Source organism: Choloepus didactylus, chromosome 5 (assembly GCF_015220235.1).
Source record: "Choloepus didactylus isolate mChoDid1 chromosome 5, mChoDid1.pri, whole genome shotgun sequence".
Lineage (NCBI taxonomy): Eukaryota > Metazoa > Chordata > Mammalia > Pilosa > Megalonychidae > Choloepus > Choloepus didactylus.
The window spans coordinates 131,283,057-131,298,843 of record NC_051311.1 but is presented as its reverse complement, the minus strand read 5'-3'; the positions used below and the strand labels follow the sequence as shown (position 1 = coordinate 131,298,843).

Here is a 15,787-nt window from a genome sequence, read left to right as displayed (position 1 = left end):
TATGATCTAGAGTTCTTATTCCCAATAGATATATCTGGAAACCAAGGAAGTCTCTTTTATTTTTGTTGGAATTGTTCTCAAGATTTAGTTTAATGATTGTTGAAAATGCTATCAGTCTTGGATCATAAAAAGCTAAATGAATTTCTCTGGTGATCAGATATTCTGAGTACTTGGACAAACACCATCATTTTTTACTGCTGTCTAAAACCAAACATGAAATGCAGCACATTCAACTTAGAATAAAGATTTACTACTGTGGCAAATTGGAGTCTTTACTAGGAAAATGTGCAGTAGGCCTCTGTTCAAAAGATTTGCAAAACCTTTATCATGCTTTGGGGATAAAAATTTCCTAAGAAATGTTATTATTATATTGAAGGCTCTCACTCTAGGACAGCTAAAGAGATCTTTTCATGGTAAAATAAGGGGGATTCCATTGTCCAGGCCTCAACAGAGCCATTTGTCAAGGTAAAGAGATAGTAGTTGGGTTTTGAGATAAGTAAATAATATAGTTCCACCGTTTGAAAAAGAAAAAAATTCACACATCAGAAGGGGAAAAAAAAAACTTTTCAATGGACATCTAAAAGCCTTACGGCATGTCCTGCTGTTTAAAATTAAAAGCTTCTAAATTGGACTTGTGAGCTCCAACAGCTAAGGCCAAGAGCGCAGCCGAAAGGATCAGGTGTAGCAAACGGCAAGAGGGGAGTTGTTACTTAGCAACCCCAGCAGGAAGGACTGTGCAAGTTGGTCAAACCCTTTTCCTGAAGAAAGGTTTTGGCTGAAAGCTGCACAGCTGGCAAGATGTTCAAGGAAAGGAAGGAAAGTCCTGAATAGAAATGAGTTAATTGTCTCACTGCTTCAAACAGTTCATATAACCAATACATCCTTCTCATATAAAAGCAAACTTCAATTAAAATTACAAAAAAAAAAAGGGACAAATGTTGCAGGAGTACAGGTACCATTGGTACATAAAAAAAAAAGAGAAAGCTAAAACCAAAAATCAGATTATTTCCTTTTTGATATGGATATAACTAATATCATTCAATAACCCATATTTAAATATTATAGATTGCATCAAAAATAAATTCCGGTTCTATGTATGTTTGTTTGCCTTTTTTTTTAGAAGATGACCTTTTTTTGGAGAAAAGAAAAAGATCTAAAGAAGCATTATCTATAGCCCCGTTCAGTGCTTATTTTCATATGAAGTCAAACAACTATTAGTGAGATGACTATAAGGAGTTTGTGTGTGCACTATTTGTTTACCGTATTATACTTTTTGTTTTTAACCTTAATTGAATTTTGGAATAGAAAAACTGTTGGAGGTCTTACTCAGCAATTAAATTTTATTTTGAGCTTAGAATTAGGAGAGACTAGATGCTGAATTCTGCTATATGAGATTAATTTGAAAATAAACTATTCTTATCCACAAGGGACATAATAAGAGAACTGCATCTCTCCAGAGTTTATTTCAAAACCATAAATTTCCAGCTCAACACTGGTTTTTAATTTAAGATGGCCCCATCTCAAATCCTACCCAAATATTAGAAAGCCTTTATTCAAATTGATTTTCATCCATAATACAATCCTATGGCATCCATTCCAAGAGCAGCAATAGAATAATATTTAATGAACTGAAAACTTGCTAACTGAAACAATTCTTGTTAATACTAACACAAGTTTCAGGAAGCCTAGTCATTATAAAGTAAATGCCTGTAAAATATTGTCTTCCCTTCTCTGTATTATTTCTTTAAAAAAAAAAAAAATTGTATCATACAGCTGTTTCTTTTACTGAGTTTTAAGTTTCTTATCTAGGGCACACTACTTAACAGACTATTATTAAAAGAATGATAATATGAAAAGTAAATACAGAATGAAATGTACATTTTTTTTCCCTAAATATTTATGTGCTCAGAAACAAGCTGAAATACATCTTCCAGTAAGGTTCAGAAATTATTTCAATAATACTCAGGAGGGAGCTGAAAGATTACATTGATATAATTTTATGAAGATGCTTCACAGATCAGCAACTTCTCTAATACGTAAGCCAGTAAATTTGCTTTCGAAAAAGTACACGTTGATAAATCTTCCCAGATATGTTTTCTGTCGATTGATATGATAAGATATATTTTATTTAAAATTAGGATTGTCTGGAGTTTGGCAGATTTCATTATTTGTAATTATCCAACCGTTGTCAGCCTATGGCCATTTTATGACAGTGGTATCTAGTGCATGGGTCAGGTTCAACAGTATATCTTCTCAAACTCAGATTTAATGTTCTATTGATGAAACCATTACTAGAACCAAATTAAAGTCTGGGCTGATATATTGGGCCACAGGGAGCTGTCAGACATGAAAGGAGCAATTAGTATTCATTACTTCATACTCCACAACATTCCAATTATTAATGAACTTCAACTTTTGGACCATGCTGTATCTATCACAACGATCTTCTCAGACATTCACTAATAGGAAGAATAAACTAATATTGCTTGAAAAAAGAAAAGGCCCCCAAAGTGAACAGAATAAAAATAAACAAAAACACTATTAACAGCTGAAAACTTCCCGCGAGATGTAACTCTCTCACAAGAGTGTGAAAATGTTCCCTCATCTGTGTTTGAATATGAGAGAGCAAAGACATTCTGGGGGAGGTACTAGCTGTGCAATCCCTGTGGGCCCCTCTCCCCTCTTTTTCCTAAAGTTCTTTTCAGTGCTATCTAGTCTGTACAATACAAAGGAAAACGTATTTATAAATTCCACAAGGTAATCTTATAGATACTGCAACACAGAAATGTAAAGTTAGAAGGGGATAGAGAAATCAGGTAAAACACTCATTGTTTAGTAGGAATATGAGTCATTTTTCTTTCTTTAATGCATACATAAAAATTGGGGGAAAGCAACATAAAAGCAAATTACTGGGGAAATGTCAAGGTAGCTTTCTTCAATAATAGACACAACACTGCGATGTGCACTATTGTAACGGCAACAGAAAAATCTTCACTTAACCTCAGTAGCCTCCCAAACTCATCTACATGTTTGTAAATTTTCTAATGGATCTTCCTTGTTCTGATTTCCAGCAATGTTTTAAAAAATAAAACAACAAAATGATAAACAAAATTTGCGATAGTGATTACCTTTGGGAGAGGAGGCAGAATGCGAAAAGGCAGGAGTGCCCATGAGGCCTCTAGAATCTGGCAATTTTCAAGTTCTAGTAGATTCATGTGTGTTTAATTTATTATGTTTTATAATTTTATATGTTATGTATTTTTATTTGTATTAAATAATGAAGTTTAGAAACAAACCCTTATGGATATAACTGATTGCTCCGTCGCCATGCCCTCCACTCTTTCTTTCTGCTGATATGCCTCATGGCTCCATTCATGGGTGTGTTTACACCGACCATGTCCAAAAGACAACCTCTTACTTCGGGAGCTCTCATTTAGCATCTAGTCCATGCTTCCAACCACCCACATACTGGACCTCTCAATGGTTATCGAGTCACAGGAAATAATATGCATTAAGCACCTTATATGCGCTATTTATGTGTGTTTTTACCTTACCAGATAAGAAAATATAAACACAGAAAAGCTGGATAAAAAATTTATCCAAGATCATGCAACTAGGATGTAGCAGACTATGATTTTGAACCAAGGTTCATCTTACTACTTCTACCCTGATTCTAGTTTCTAACTATGGCAAACTAGTACACATGCCCCACTTCAAGGTCCTAAAAGCATCTCTTGAAAACACATGTATAGTTCAAGACACAGCACTGACAATTGCATTCACCTTCTTTACCATCCCAAATCCTACAGAGATGATAGAAAGAAGCATGTTTAAAAAAAGAGTGAACTCAATCATGTTGGAAAATAAGTACTGTAAGTAAAAGAGAAAAAACTAACAAAGAAACTGATGGGAAAACTAATGGAAAAATCAGCAGAAGTTAAAAGTAGGCAATTCATGATAGGAGCTAAGTCACTAAAAAGCACATCCTTATAAACAATCAAAGAAATATAAATTAAAGCTGTAATGAGATGACGATTCTATTATTTGTTGCACCTATTGTATCTTGCTCATAGTGCCTCGTTTCTTTGTGTATTTTGTGATTTCTGACTCATGCTATGGAATCTCACTCTCGGCCATCCTCTAAGGTCTAGATTTATGTACACTGTCACAGAAAGGATTTTTGTTTGCTTTTGTCAAGTGCACTAGGGCATGATCAACCCAACACCATTTAAATGTTATTGATTTGAGGTTTTAAAGCACACAAGTAGTAAACATTCATCCAGTACACCCATAAGGGGGTTGGTTTATCATTAGGAATTCTCAGGGGATATTTTTCTATTTCTTTCCAGTGCTGAAGTAGAGAAAGGAAAGTTTCCTAGCTGCAAGGCTAGGATTTGTTTATTTGTTAAATAAATTCACCCTTAAATAAAAGGTGTGACCACTTGGAGCTCTAGCTTTATAAAGGAATCTCAGTATGGTTCACACATTGAATAGGCCCCAGGCTTGGCCTTCCATCCTCCGAGCTCTGCACATCCATCGAAAGGGAAACCCAAGGTCATCAGGTTGTCCTGGTCTTCAGGAAGAAAACCAACTTTGGTGTTTCCCTGCCTCTCTGAGATTATGCTTTCTTAGTTCCCTTTTATTTTGGTCAGTTCAGTGATACATTTAAATATGTGTTTGTGATATTTTAACTAACATATTTAGTTATTTTTCAGTATTCACATGCCCAATCTCCTATGCTAGAAATAAGAGTATTTTTGGTGCTTTGTTTTTATTAAGGTTAACCATCTTTTTAAAGGCATATCATATATGATTCCTAACCTTAGAGAACTTACCATCCAACCAAAGATAAAGAAAGAAAAAGAAAAAGATTTAGGCATGGTTGTAAGAGGGAAAAATAAGAGCAAAATAAATGTAGCAGAGAATGCACTACGTGTAGGAGGCATTGATTATGAAAATTTCCTGGATTAAACAGAAAGTAAATTCTGAATAAAGCACATTTGGGATTTGTGGAAAGAGAAAGTAAATTAAATAGCACATCATAGGAGGGAGATTGTGTGAAGATGTAAAGACAAATGAGGCTGGCAAAAGGAAATGCAGAAATAGCAAACAGGTAAAGTATCTTGTAGGCTTCATAAAGGAGATTCAGTTCAATAAAATTGGCAATAGAGAATTTTTTATGGGTCCTTCAGCACAGGAGTTATGAAAGAAGCAAGGTAAGAGAAAGATTATTTTAGCCAGTCTCTGGATTAGAAAGAACTGAGCAGAGAAAGGATGTGAACAGAATATGTTAGTAAGTATAAGGGAAAAAAGGCCTGAAATAGGTCCAGAAGTATAGATCTAAAAACGGAAATGTAGATTCCAAAACACTGATGAGAAAGTAAAAAAGGTTGACTGAAAAAAAAAAAAACCTGAACAAGAGAGACAGAGTAGGAAGAGTTAGATTGGCAATGTGGCACTCACAGGGACCACACTGGGAGATGGTATTCCCTATTAATGACATTTATCTGGAAAAGTTGGTTAAGAAAATAGGTTTCCACATTTAAACTTCATGTATCACAGGGCATCTGAGGTCTTTCAGTCCCCGTTTTTCTCATCTGTGAGGTGACAGCATCCTCCGCTCTCCAGACTACAGTCTCCCTAGGCAATTGCATCCATCACAGTGATCTAACTATCTCACTAAGTAGATGTCCCCATTCTACATGCTCAGCTTATTAAACTCCATACTCACATGTCCAACTGCCTCTTACACTTCTCTTTTGGGAACGAAGGTTACAGAAACATCTCAATCTGTGAATGTCTAATACTCTCCTTCCTGTATCACATTGCTCCATAAATGGCCCCATCATTTCACCAAATTCTGGTGGCAAATGATGGAATCGTCCTTGATCCTTCCTTTACCCTATCAACTATATCCAATTAATGACTATGCATTGTTGATCCTAGCACCTTGACACCTCTTTTATTTGTCCTCTAATCTGTCTCTAATCATCTCTGCCTTATGTTGGACTCCCATCATCACTTAGCTGGATTACTGTCATTCTTTGCTAATTGGACTCTGGCTCCTGGTCCATGCCCCTTCAATCCATACTTTACACTGCCAAGAGTATAATCTTTCAGAACTATAAATCTAACCACATTATTCTGAGAGCCTTTAGAAGTCTTTACCAGCTTTCCCACTGATTCATGCTCATGATTCTCAAGTGAAAAGATGGAGACTCCAGATTTGTTACTCCAGGATGATACGTCCTTTGGTAAAAAGAACATTACTGTTGTAAACTATTATCACCAATAGGAATAAGCCCCTTGAGTATGTTGGGGGGAAAACTAAATATTGGCCTACAGGAAAAGACTACCTACATGTCATCCGTGGGCACCCAAGGGCACCTATGTTCTGGGGGTGGCTACCCTTCAGTCACATCTCTCCCAATCCACATTCCACCCCCCCCCCACCTTCTCCGTAACATACAACTCTCTACCTATTTAGATTTTATTTCCAGTTCTCCAAACCTGTTCGGCTTTTCAAATATCCTTACCTTTGGTACGAGTCCTCTTTACCTAGCACTCTCTTTTCCCACCTGTCTACCTGACAAATGCCTACTCATCTCTCAAGACATATTAAATGGAAATGTACATCAAATGTAATTTTTCCCATAAAGCCTTTTTAGGACACCACTATGGAATTGACCACTCCCTGCTATGTAATACTGGTATCATCACACCAGTGGCCTGGAACTGCATTTATTGTCTATAGTCTGTCTTCCTAAGAGCAGGGTCTATACATTATTGCATTTTCAACCTACAGTTCCTAGCATAGGGCCTGACGTAGCAGAGATCAGCAAAGGATTTTTCAATGACTGACAGCAAAATCTCTCACATTTTCTTGGTTAAGACACTCTAAAAACATCTGCATCAGAGAGGCAAGTAAGAACAACTGGAGGTAAAGATTTGAAATTCACCCTCACGTAAGTGGTTGTTCCCAAACATAAGCATTTAAGAGCAAGGATTATTGAGGTTATAACTGCCTGTGATAAACACCATTTGTTTTATTGTTACAGATCATTTTTATTTCCCTTGGCCTTTTAAAAAATGCTGGAATGATAGTATCAGTTTTTTAAAACCTAACAGAAAGGGCATAATCAATAAATATTAATTTGTAATAAATTGTTCTGGCCTAATATTTTGCTTTAGAAACTTGACATTCTATGCAAAATCATTCAGCTTCCAAAATGAAAGACCTGGAATTCTCACTGCTTCTTACCAGTATCAATAATGGGGAAAAATCGTGACTCAAATTTTTCAGACTCTGGAAATTTCAGATTATATAAAACCAAAGAAATATAATGGAGAGTCATCAAATTTTTTATACCTAAGTTATGTTACTGAAAGTCCAAGTTAAAGCTCAGAGAATATGTATTTCACTGAAAAAAATGTTCAGTCTTCATAATAAAGTCAGAACCTTAATAACAAGGATTTCACTTTAGTGGCATTCAAGATTTTACACTATATTTTTAACACATCAGGCACAGCTACAATTATATTTATCTTAAGAGTTGCAGTTTGTCAAATGGCTTATTAGATGTTTCTAAATGCCTGTCTGGGTAAATTTTGGTTTATTAAACAATTATAAGTTGTCAGTCATTCTAAATGGATTTACTTGGTGACTTTTATAATAAATACTATACTAATCAATCAGAGACTTTAAAATAGAAGTTAGTCACCCTCAAGTAAGCCTATTTCCGCTTAAAACTGACAAGGATAATCTAGTGATGAAGAAGACAGATACTTTTGAGGCAGAGAGTGGGAATCATGGAAGAAGGGGATTGTGGAGAAGTTCTAAGATTATGTCTCTGTGAAGAAAAAACAACGAAAAAAGAGAAGGTAACCCAGTAAAATGATGAGTCTACTGAAGGATGGTTTCTTGAGTAAAAAGGCATAAAAGAGCTCTTGGAATATCACAATCTCCCCTTAGGCTGTGCAGGTTTCATTAGAGGCATAATTGCTGTGTCTGACCTTTCACACATTTATAGAAAAGTGACATAATGGCTCCTTGGGGATGGCTGTGAAGCCCCTGGGAGAATGTTCTGAGAGTGTAGTATACCAGGGGTGATGGCGACCATTTGGAGAGCTACACTTAGTGGATTGGTAGTCTACCAGTTATGGTATGGAGGATGATTTTAAGGGTCCACTAATGAACTAGTCTATGTGAATGGTTATGTATGTTTTAATGTATTAAAAAAATACAACTAGCACAAAACCCATAATTTTCTGGACTGTTTCTTGGGATGAGGCCGAGTTGAAAAAACACAGTGAATGGATTTAAAGAAAAATATTAAGTAAATAACGGAACAAATGACATGTGGATAACATAAAACTACTAAAAATGCTTTGCAAATTACTGAAGTTAGGGAAATACTGGTGTAAACTAATAAAAGGGGAACTATTCTCAGTAGGTTTATGACAATGCATTTTTTGGTCTATAAGTCAACAACTGGGTAAAATGAATCTAAATTCATGAGACAAATAGTCTGAAAGTTTGGATCATGTTAAGGTTGTTTTGTTCTTGGAGAGTGGGTTCCGTGGACTGGAAAGTCAGAAAAGACACTCAGAAGATTCCCAATAGATTGAGCTTGATGATCTAGCTCATATTTAGCTGGTTTGTTTATATATTATGTCCCTCAGAAAAAGCCATGTTCTTTGATGCAGTCTTGTGGGGGCGGACATATTAGCGTGGATTAGGTTGGAACCTTTTGATTGTTTCCACGGAGATGTGACTAGATACACCTTTGATTAGGGTTTGACCTGTTGATGGGATTGTTTCCATGGAGGTGTGGTTCTGCACATTCAGCTTGGGTCTTGATCTAATTACTGGAGCCCTATAAAAGCTCATACACAGAAGGACTTCAGAGAAGCTGTAGCTGAGACAGCTTTCAATAGCTGTCTTCAAAATGTCTGACATTTTGGAGAACACCATTTTGAAATGCAACCTGGGAGTACACAGATGCCAGCCACGTACCTTCCCAGCTAACCAAGGTTTTCTGGATGCCATTGGCCTTCCTTCGCTGAAGGTACCCTATTGTTGATGCCTTACCTTAGACATTTTATGGCCTTAAGACTGTAACTTTGTAATCAAATAAACCCCCTTTATAAAAGCTAATCCATTTCTGGTGTTTTGCAAAGCAGCAGCATTAGCAAACCGGAACACTTACCTTCCTTTTTTAATCGTGTTCCTGCCAAGCAGTGGATCAAGGACCGGATCAATCGTTTCATCAAGGTTTTCAATTAAGATGACATCTCCAAAGGCCAGAGCAGTTTCAATGGCATTCAAGAATCTTAAAATTCAGTCCGAATGGAGATAATAAAATGTAAGTAAGCACAGAAAAAATGTTCGAAATTATCTGACTTATTAAATTATATTTCACTTTTATATAGATATTTTAAATGGGACATAGTAACTTAGAGAAGAGTATTTTATAAAGTAATATTCTCCTTCAATAGATTATAAGGAAATTAAAGACCAGATTTTGAGAAATTTTATGGTCATATTTACCAAGTGAAATTAGAGCTTGAACTAATAAACCCACATTTAAACTGATTACTTGTTGTAATAATTATGGTTGAAACAAATGTAACTAACCCAAATGTCATAAATTTAAATTCATTCAGTGGTTTCTTTTTTAATAAAAAACAGTTTTGAAAGCATATAAAATGCTTTGGGATTTTATTAAACTTTCTCTACCTTTTAGGTTCAGTCATATAAAGTGGTTAACTATCATGTTATGTCATCCCTATTCTCCAAAAACCTCTCTCTCCCCTAAAAGAATTTTATCCAACTATTCATATAAACAAGGACTACATTTATCTGTACAACTGCAGAAATTTCTTATTTTATTTTACATGTGAAAAGATGATGTAGGGGTCAAATTAAATATCAGTAGCTCTAAGATACTTAATTCAGTATTAACTGAACACCAACGACATAAAAGATAGCTGTCTATTTCTCAGACAATATTGTCAAGATGACCCAGTGACAGAGAATCTCAGAGTAGATTCAGTTTAAAAGTGACATGTCAAATTCGACTAAGAAATTAAATATTCTTCAGACATCCAATGTTGTGACTTGCACCCATGTTAAGATCCTACTGTAGGCTAGTAAATATTTAGGGATATGTCTGTAACACCATTAAGCCTATAGGGATAGTTGACTGTGTTACCATATATTAAACACTCTAAAGAAGGAATCTAATATATTTCCACTGTTTGCCTTAAAAATTTACATATTTTACTTCTCAGATAAAGTGTTTATTCTAAATTTCAAACTAATTTCTTCTCCAGGTAACTGGAAGCTGGTCAGCATAAAAATCCTTTCAACAGACACTTTATATGAAACACAAGCAGACAGATAAACAACTAGAAACACACTGCATTATTTCAACAAGATAGAGAGGTCTAACAAATGCAAAAACTTTATAAAAAGAATCATTTCAAAGCAGCTAAAGGAAAAGTCAATCCTTCAGATTTCACATACCCTTTCTGGCCCAGGTGTGTGACTCTAAGGTCAGGTCCATACTTATTCTTGATCCATTTAATTCCCTGTTGCTGGGGATCTATCATCAGTGGCCAGCGCTCACAGTGGGTTAGGATAGTGGCATTTTCAGTTGACATCCTGTCACTGGGCAGTCCTTCAATACTCCAGGTAGCAATTGTAGCATCATCCGTTAACATGGCAATCAAGTCCAGGCTTTCCGTTATTGGAATGGAAACCTTTTAAATCAGAGTCAAATGAAATAAACTAGCAGTGTTACAGAGGAGGAAGAATCAACATGACCAACAAGAAAACAAGAGGCCAAAACCAAGAGTGAGTGACTACAGGGGAACAAAAGCAAAATCTCTGCAGGCCTCAAAAACCAAATAAAACTTCCATCATGAAATAAAATTTGACCTGATAAGCCTTGAATTTATCTCTCAGGATTCTGTCAACCTGTGGTATTCAACATCTGGCTTATTAACTTCATCTACCTGGCTTCAAATGAAAAGGCTTTTGCCCTGCACATACATCTACAGTGATTCCAATAAGATCAGAATGAATTTAGCCACAAGGAAGAATGGCTCCTCATAAGCAATGCTAAAATACAGTACCCTTTTCAGGCATTTCATATTTTATAACAAACAAAGAAATGACTTCTCTTTCTGGGTTGGCTTCATGAAATTCAGTCCTTGGGAGCTCCATAAGCTTTCCAGTTGTGCCAAAGAACTTAGATTGTAACCTCTACCCTGAGGGAAAATTGTCTATATTGTGATTGTAGAAAGAGACACTAAAAAGTAATGAGTTGCCACCTTTAAAAGAGATAGAAAAAGAGAAAAAAAGACAAACCTATTTTAAAGAATAAGGATTGAGACTTCCAGGAAGCTGGCAGAATAGAAGAGGCAGAGCTAACTTCTCCACCATGGACTAACTAGAGAAATGGCAGAAAATGACCAGGACAGCAGTTCCAGGGTATAAGCGGCCAGAGAGGGACTTCTACGTTGTATATGGAAGACCTGGATGAAAAGGCAGAGAAAGCACAACTGAAAGGATGAGGTGAGTTTATTTAATCATGATTGCCTCTGGGGCTGGCTGGAGCAGGTGAGGGAGAAGCTACGCACTCCCACACTCCCCATTCTCTGTAACCAGCTCAGGAGATAACCCTTCTCAGTCCCACAGCTGGGAACTTCCATGTGGGAACTCAGGAACCAACAGACTTGTTTTAGCCACACACAGAGACCTTGCTGTGATGTGCAGTGCCTACCCCCAAACCCCGAGGCAGGTTACTGTGGGGTTTGGGGGAAGACTGTGGGCCCCTCCCCTCAGAATGAGAGGGAATGCAGAGCAGAGCCTATTTGACAATTAGCGGGTGAGACAGACATTCTGTGTTCTGTTGCCTGTATCCTTTCTCCACAGAGACCCGTGGTGCTCATGGCACACAAGGGCAGAAAGGTGGGGAGAGAGCCATACAGAAGCACCAAGAGTTCCCCCCGAACCCCAGAGGCCCACAGGTACATGACGGGCAGGTATCTTGCAGGCTGATGAATAGCAGGGCACTTCCAAGCTGGCTGAGGGCTGGGGAAGGTGAAAATCACAGTCCCACAGCTTGAGGTTATTCCACTCAGAAGCCTGAAAATCACCAGGCCCACTGTGCCCTCAAACAGATTCTCTGCCAAGGTGCACAGTGACCATCCCCCACCTCCAGGCTGGTGGTTTCTAGCATGCATGGAGACTTGCTACATTGACTGAATTTTCACCTGGCTTGGACCCTGTCCACCGGGCTGCCACAGTAAGAGAAAAGCTGGCTTAAGGAGAAGAGGTACCCCAAGAATGCCATCTGTTGGGAAGACAGGAAAAGTGCAATCTGGCCAACTGCTGTTCTGCAAAATCTTCTACAGATGTGCAAATAAGCTTACATCTCCCATGGGAGGACTTGGCCTTGGTCTGACTGGGAATTATTGTTAAGCCAACTACCAAAGGAGACCTTCAGTACAAACAGAAGCAACTATAAAATTTTAGGCAAGTGAGGGTAATCAACTTTCAAAATAACCTTATCAAGATAATCAAATGCCAAGAAAGCAGTAGAAAATCACAAAGCACATGCAGATGCAAGAAGATATGGCCAAGCCAAATGACAAAATTAAAAAGCCAGAAGAGTCACAGAATTTGGAACAACGAATCAAAGAAGTACACACAAATCTCCAAAATAACTTCAATGGGTTGGCTAAAGACATAAAGGATATCAAGAAGATACTAGATATGCATAAAGAAAAATTTGAAAGTATAAATAGAAAAGTAGCAGATCTTATAGAAATGAAAGACACTATAGATCACTTAAAATTATTCTAGAGACACAGAACAGCAGACTGGAAGAAGCAGAAGAAAGAATAAGTGAACTAGATGATAAACAATTGAATGCAAGTGCAAAAAAGAACAAATTGTTGAAAAGATGGAAAAATTTGAATTGGAGCTCAGGGAAATGATGGAAACATAAAGCGCTCAAATATAAGAATCACTGGTGTCTCAGAAGAAGAGAAAAGGGCTAGGAAGAGTATTTGATGAGATAATTGGGGAAAACTTCCCACTCCTTGTAAAAGGCATAAATATACAAATCAAAGAAGCCCAATGAACTCCAAATAGAATAAATCCAAACAGACCCACTCCGAAGCACATATTAATCAGACTGTCAAATGCTGAAGAGGAGAAAGCCCTGAGAGCAGCAAGAGAAAAGCAATTCACCACATACAAGGGAAACTACTTAAGATTAAGTAATGACTACTTAATAGGCACCATGGAGGTGATAAGGCAGTGTTATGACATATTTAAGATTTTGAAAGAGAAAAATTATCAGCCAAGAATTCTTTATCCAGCCAAGTTGTCCTTTAAAAGTGAGGGAATTTAAAATTTTCACAAACAAATGTTGAGAGAATTTGTTAACAAGAGACCTGCCCTGCAAGAAATACTAAAGGGAGTTTTGGTGGCTGAAAAAAAAAAAAAAAAAAAAAAAGGTGAGAGAGATCTGGAGAAGGGCACAGAACTGAATGAAGAGTACTGGTAATGGTAACTTAAAGGATTATAAGAGAGAGGGTAAAAATAGATCTGACAAATAAAAGTCAAAGGATGAAATGGTTGGTTCAGATACTGCCTTTATGGTAATAACTTTGAATGTGAACAGACCAGACTTCCCAGTTAAAAGATACAGATTGGCAGAATGGATTAAAAAGTATGATCCATCTATAAGCTGTTTACAAGAGACTCATCTTAGACCCAAGGATACAAATAGATTAAAAAATGAAAGAATGAAAAAAAAGTATTCCATGCAAGTTATAACCAAAAGAAAGCAGGGGTAGCTATACAAATATCAGGCAAAATAGACTTTAAATGAAAAAATGTCATAAGAGGCAGGAAATATGCTATATATTAATAAAAAGGACAATTCACCAAGAAGAAATAACAATCATAGTGTTTACACACCCAATCAAGGAGCTCCAAATTTCATGAGGCAAATGCTGGCAAAACTGAAAGGAGCAAGGAGCAATAGTTGTTTCTTCAATAATAGTGGGAGACTTCAATACACCACTCTCTTCTATAGATAGAACAACCAGACAGAGGACCAATAAGGAAACAGAGAACCTAAACAATGTGATAAATGAATTAGACCTAATAGAGATATAATTTTATCCCTCAAACACAAGGATATACATTCTTCTCTAGTGCTCATGGAATGTTCTCCAGGATAGATCACATTATGGGGCACAAAACAAGTCTCAGTAAAATTAAGAAGATAGAAATTATTCAAAGCACTTTCTCTGACCATAATGGAATGAAGCAGGAAATCAATAACCACCAATGAACCAGAACTTTCACAAATATATGGAGTTTAAACAACACACTCTTAAACAATCAGTGGGTCAAAGAAGAGGCTGCAAGAGAAACTGGTAAATATTTGGAGATGAGTGAAAATGAGAATACAACATAACAAAACCTATGGGATGCAGCAAAGGGGGTGCTGAGGGGGAAATTTACAGCTCTAAATTCATACATTAAAAAGGAAGAAAGAGCCAAAACCAAAGACCTAAATGAACAACTGAAGAAGCTAGAGAAAAAAACCCTAAAGCAAGAAGAAAAGAAATAACAAAACTTAGAGCAGAAATAAATGAACTGGGGGAAAAAAAATAGAGAGAATTAATAAAACCAAAAGTTGGTTCTTTGAGAAAATCAACAACATTGTTAAACCCTTAGCTAGGCTGACAAAGTCAAAAAGAGAGGATGCAAATAAAATCAGAAATCAGAGGTAAATCATTACCACGGATCCTGAAGAAATTAAAAAAAAAAATGTTAGAAGATACAATGAACAACTGTATGCCAACAAGCTAGATAACTTACAGAAAATGGACAATTTCCCAGAAACACATGAACAACCTATACAGACTCAACAAGAAATAGAAGACCTCAACAAACCAATCACAAGTAAAGGGATTTAATCAGTCACAAAAATCTTCCTACAAAGAAAAGCCCAGGGCCAGATGGCTTCACAGGGGAATTTTACCAAACATTCCAAAAAGAACTGACACTATTCCTGCTCAAACTATTCCAAAAAATTGAAGAAAAAGGAACACTACGTAACTCATTTTATAAAGCTAATATCACTTTAATACCAAAACCAGATAAAGATACTACACGAAAGGAAAGCTACAGGCCAATCTCCCTAATTAACATAGAGGCAAAAATTCTCAAAAAAATACTTGCAAATCTAATCCAGAGGCACATGATACACCACGACCAAGTGAGGTTCATTCCAGGCATGCAATGGTGGTTCAACATAAGAAAATCAATCAATGTAATACAACACATTAACATATCAAAAGGGAAAAATCACATTATCATCTTGATTAATGCTGAAAATTCATTCAACAAAATTCAGCATCCTTTTCTGATAAAAACACTTCAAAAGGTAGGATTTGAAGGAAACTTCCTCAATATGACAAAGGGCTTATATGAAAAACCCATAACCAACATCATACTCAATAGTGAGGGACTGAAAGCCTTCCCCCTAAGATTGGGAACAAGACAAGAACACCTACTGTCACCACTATTATTCCACATTGTGCTAGAAGTTCTAGCTAGAGCAATTAGGCAAGAAAAAGAAATAAAAGGCATCCAAATAGGAAAGCAAGAAATAAAACTTCCATATTTGCAGATGACATGATTCTATATTTGGAAAATCCTGAGAAATCTATACAAAACTACTTGAGCTAATAA

At 36.5% G+C, this 15,787-nt stretch overlaps 1 protein-coding gene across 1 annotated transcript in view; it reads right to left on the bottom strand.

The window, feature by feature from the left end:
* DNAH11 (dynein axonemal heavy chain 11) overlaps positions 1–15,787 on the bottom strand; it is a 415,753-nt gene that overhangs the window by 79,076 nt on the left and 320,890 nt on the right. Inside the window, 2 exon segments of the mRNA XM_037836873.1 lie at positions 9,210–9,332; positions 10,529–10,764. Of these exon segments, the coding sequence (XP_037692801.1) occupies positions 9,210–9,332; positions 10,529–10,764 (359 nt within the window).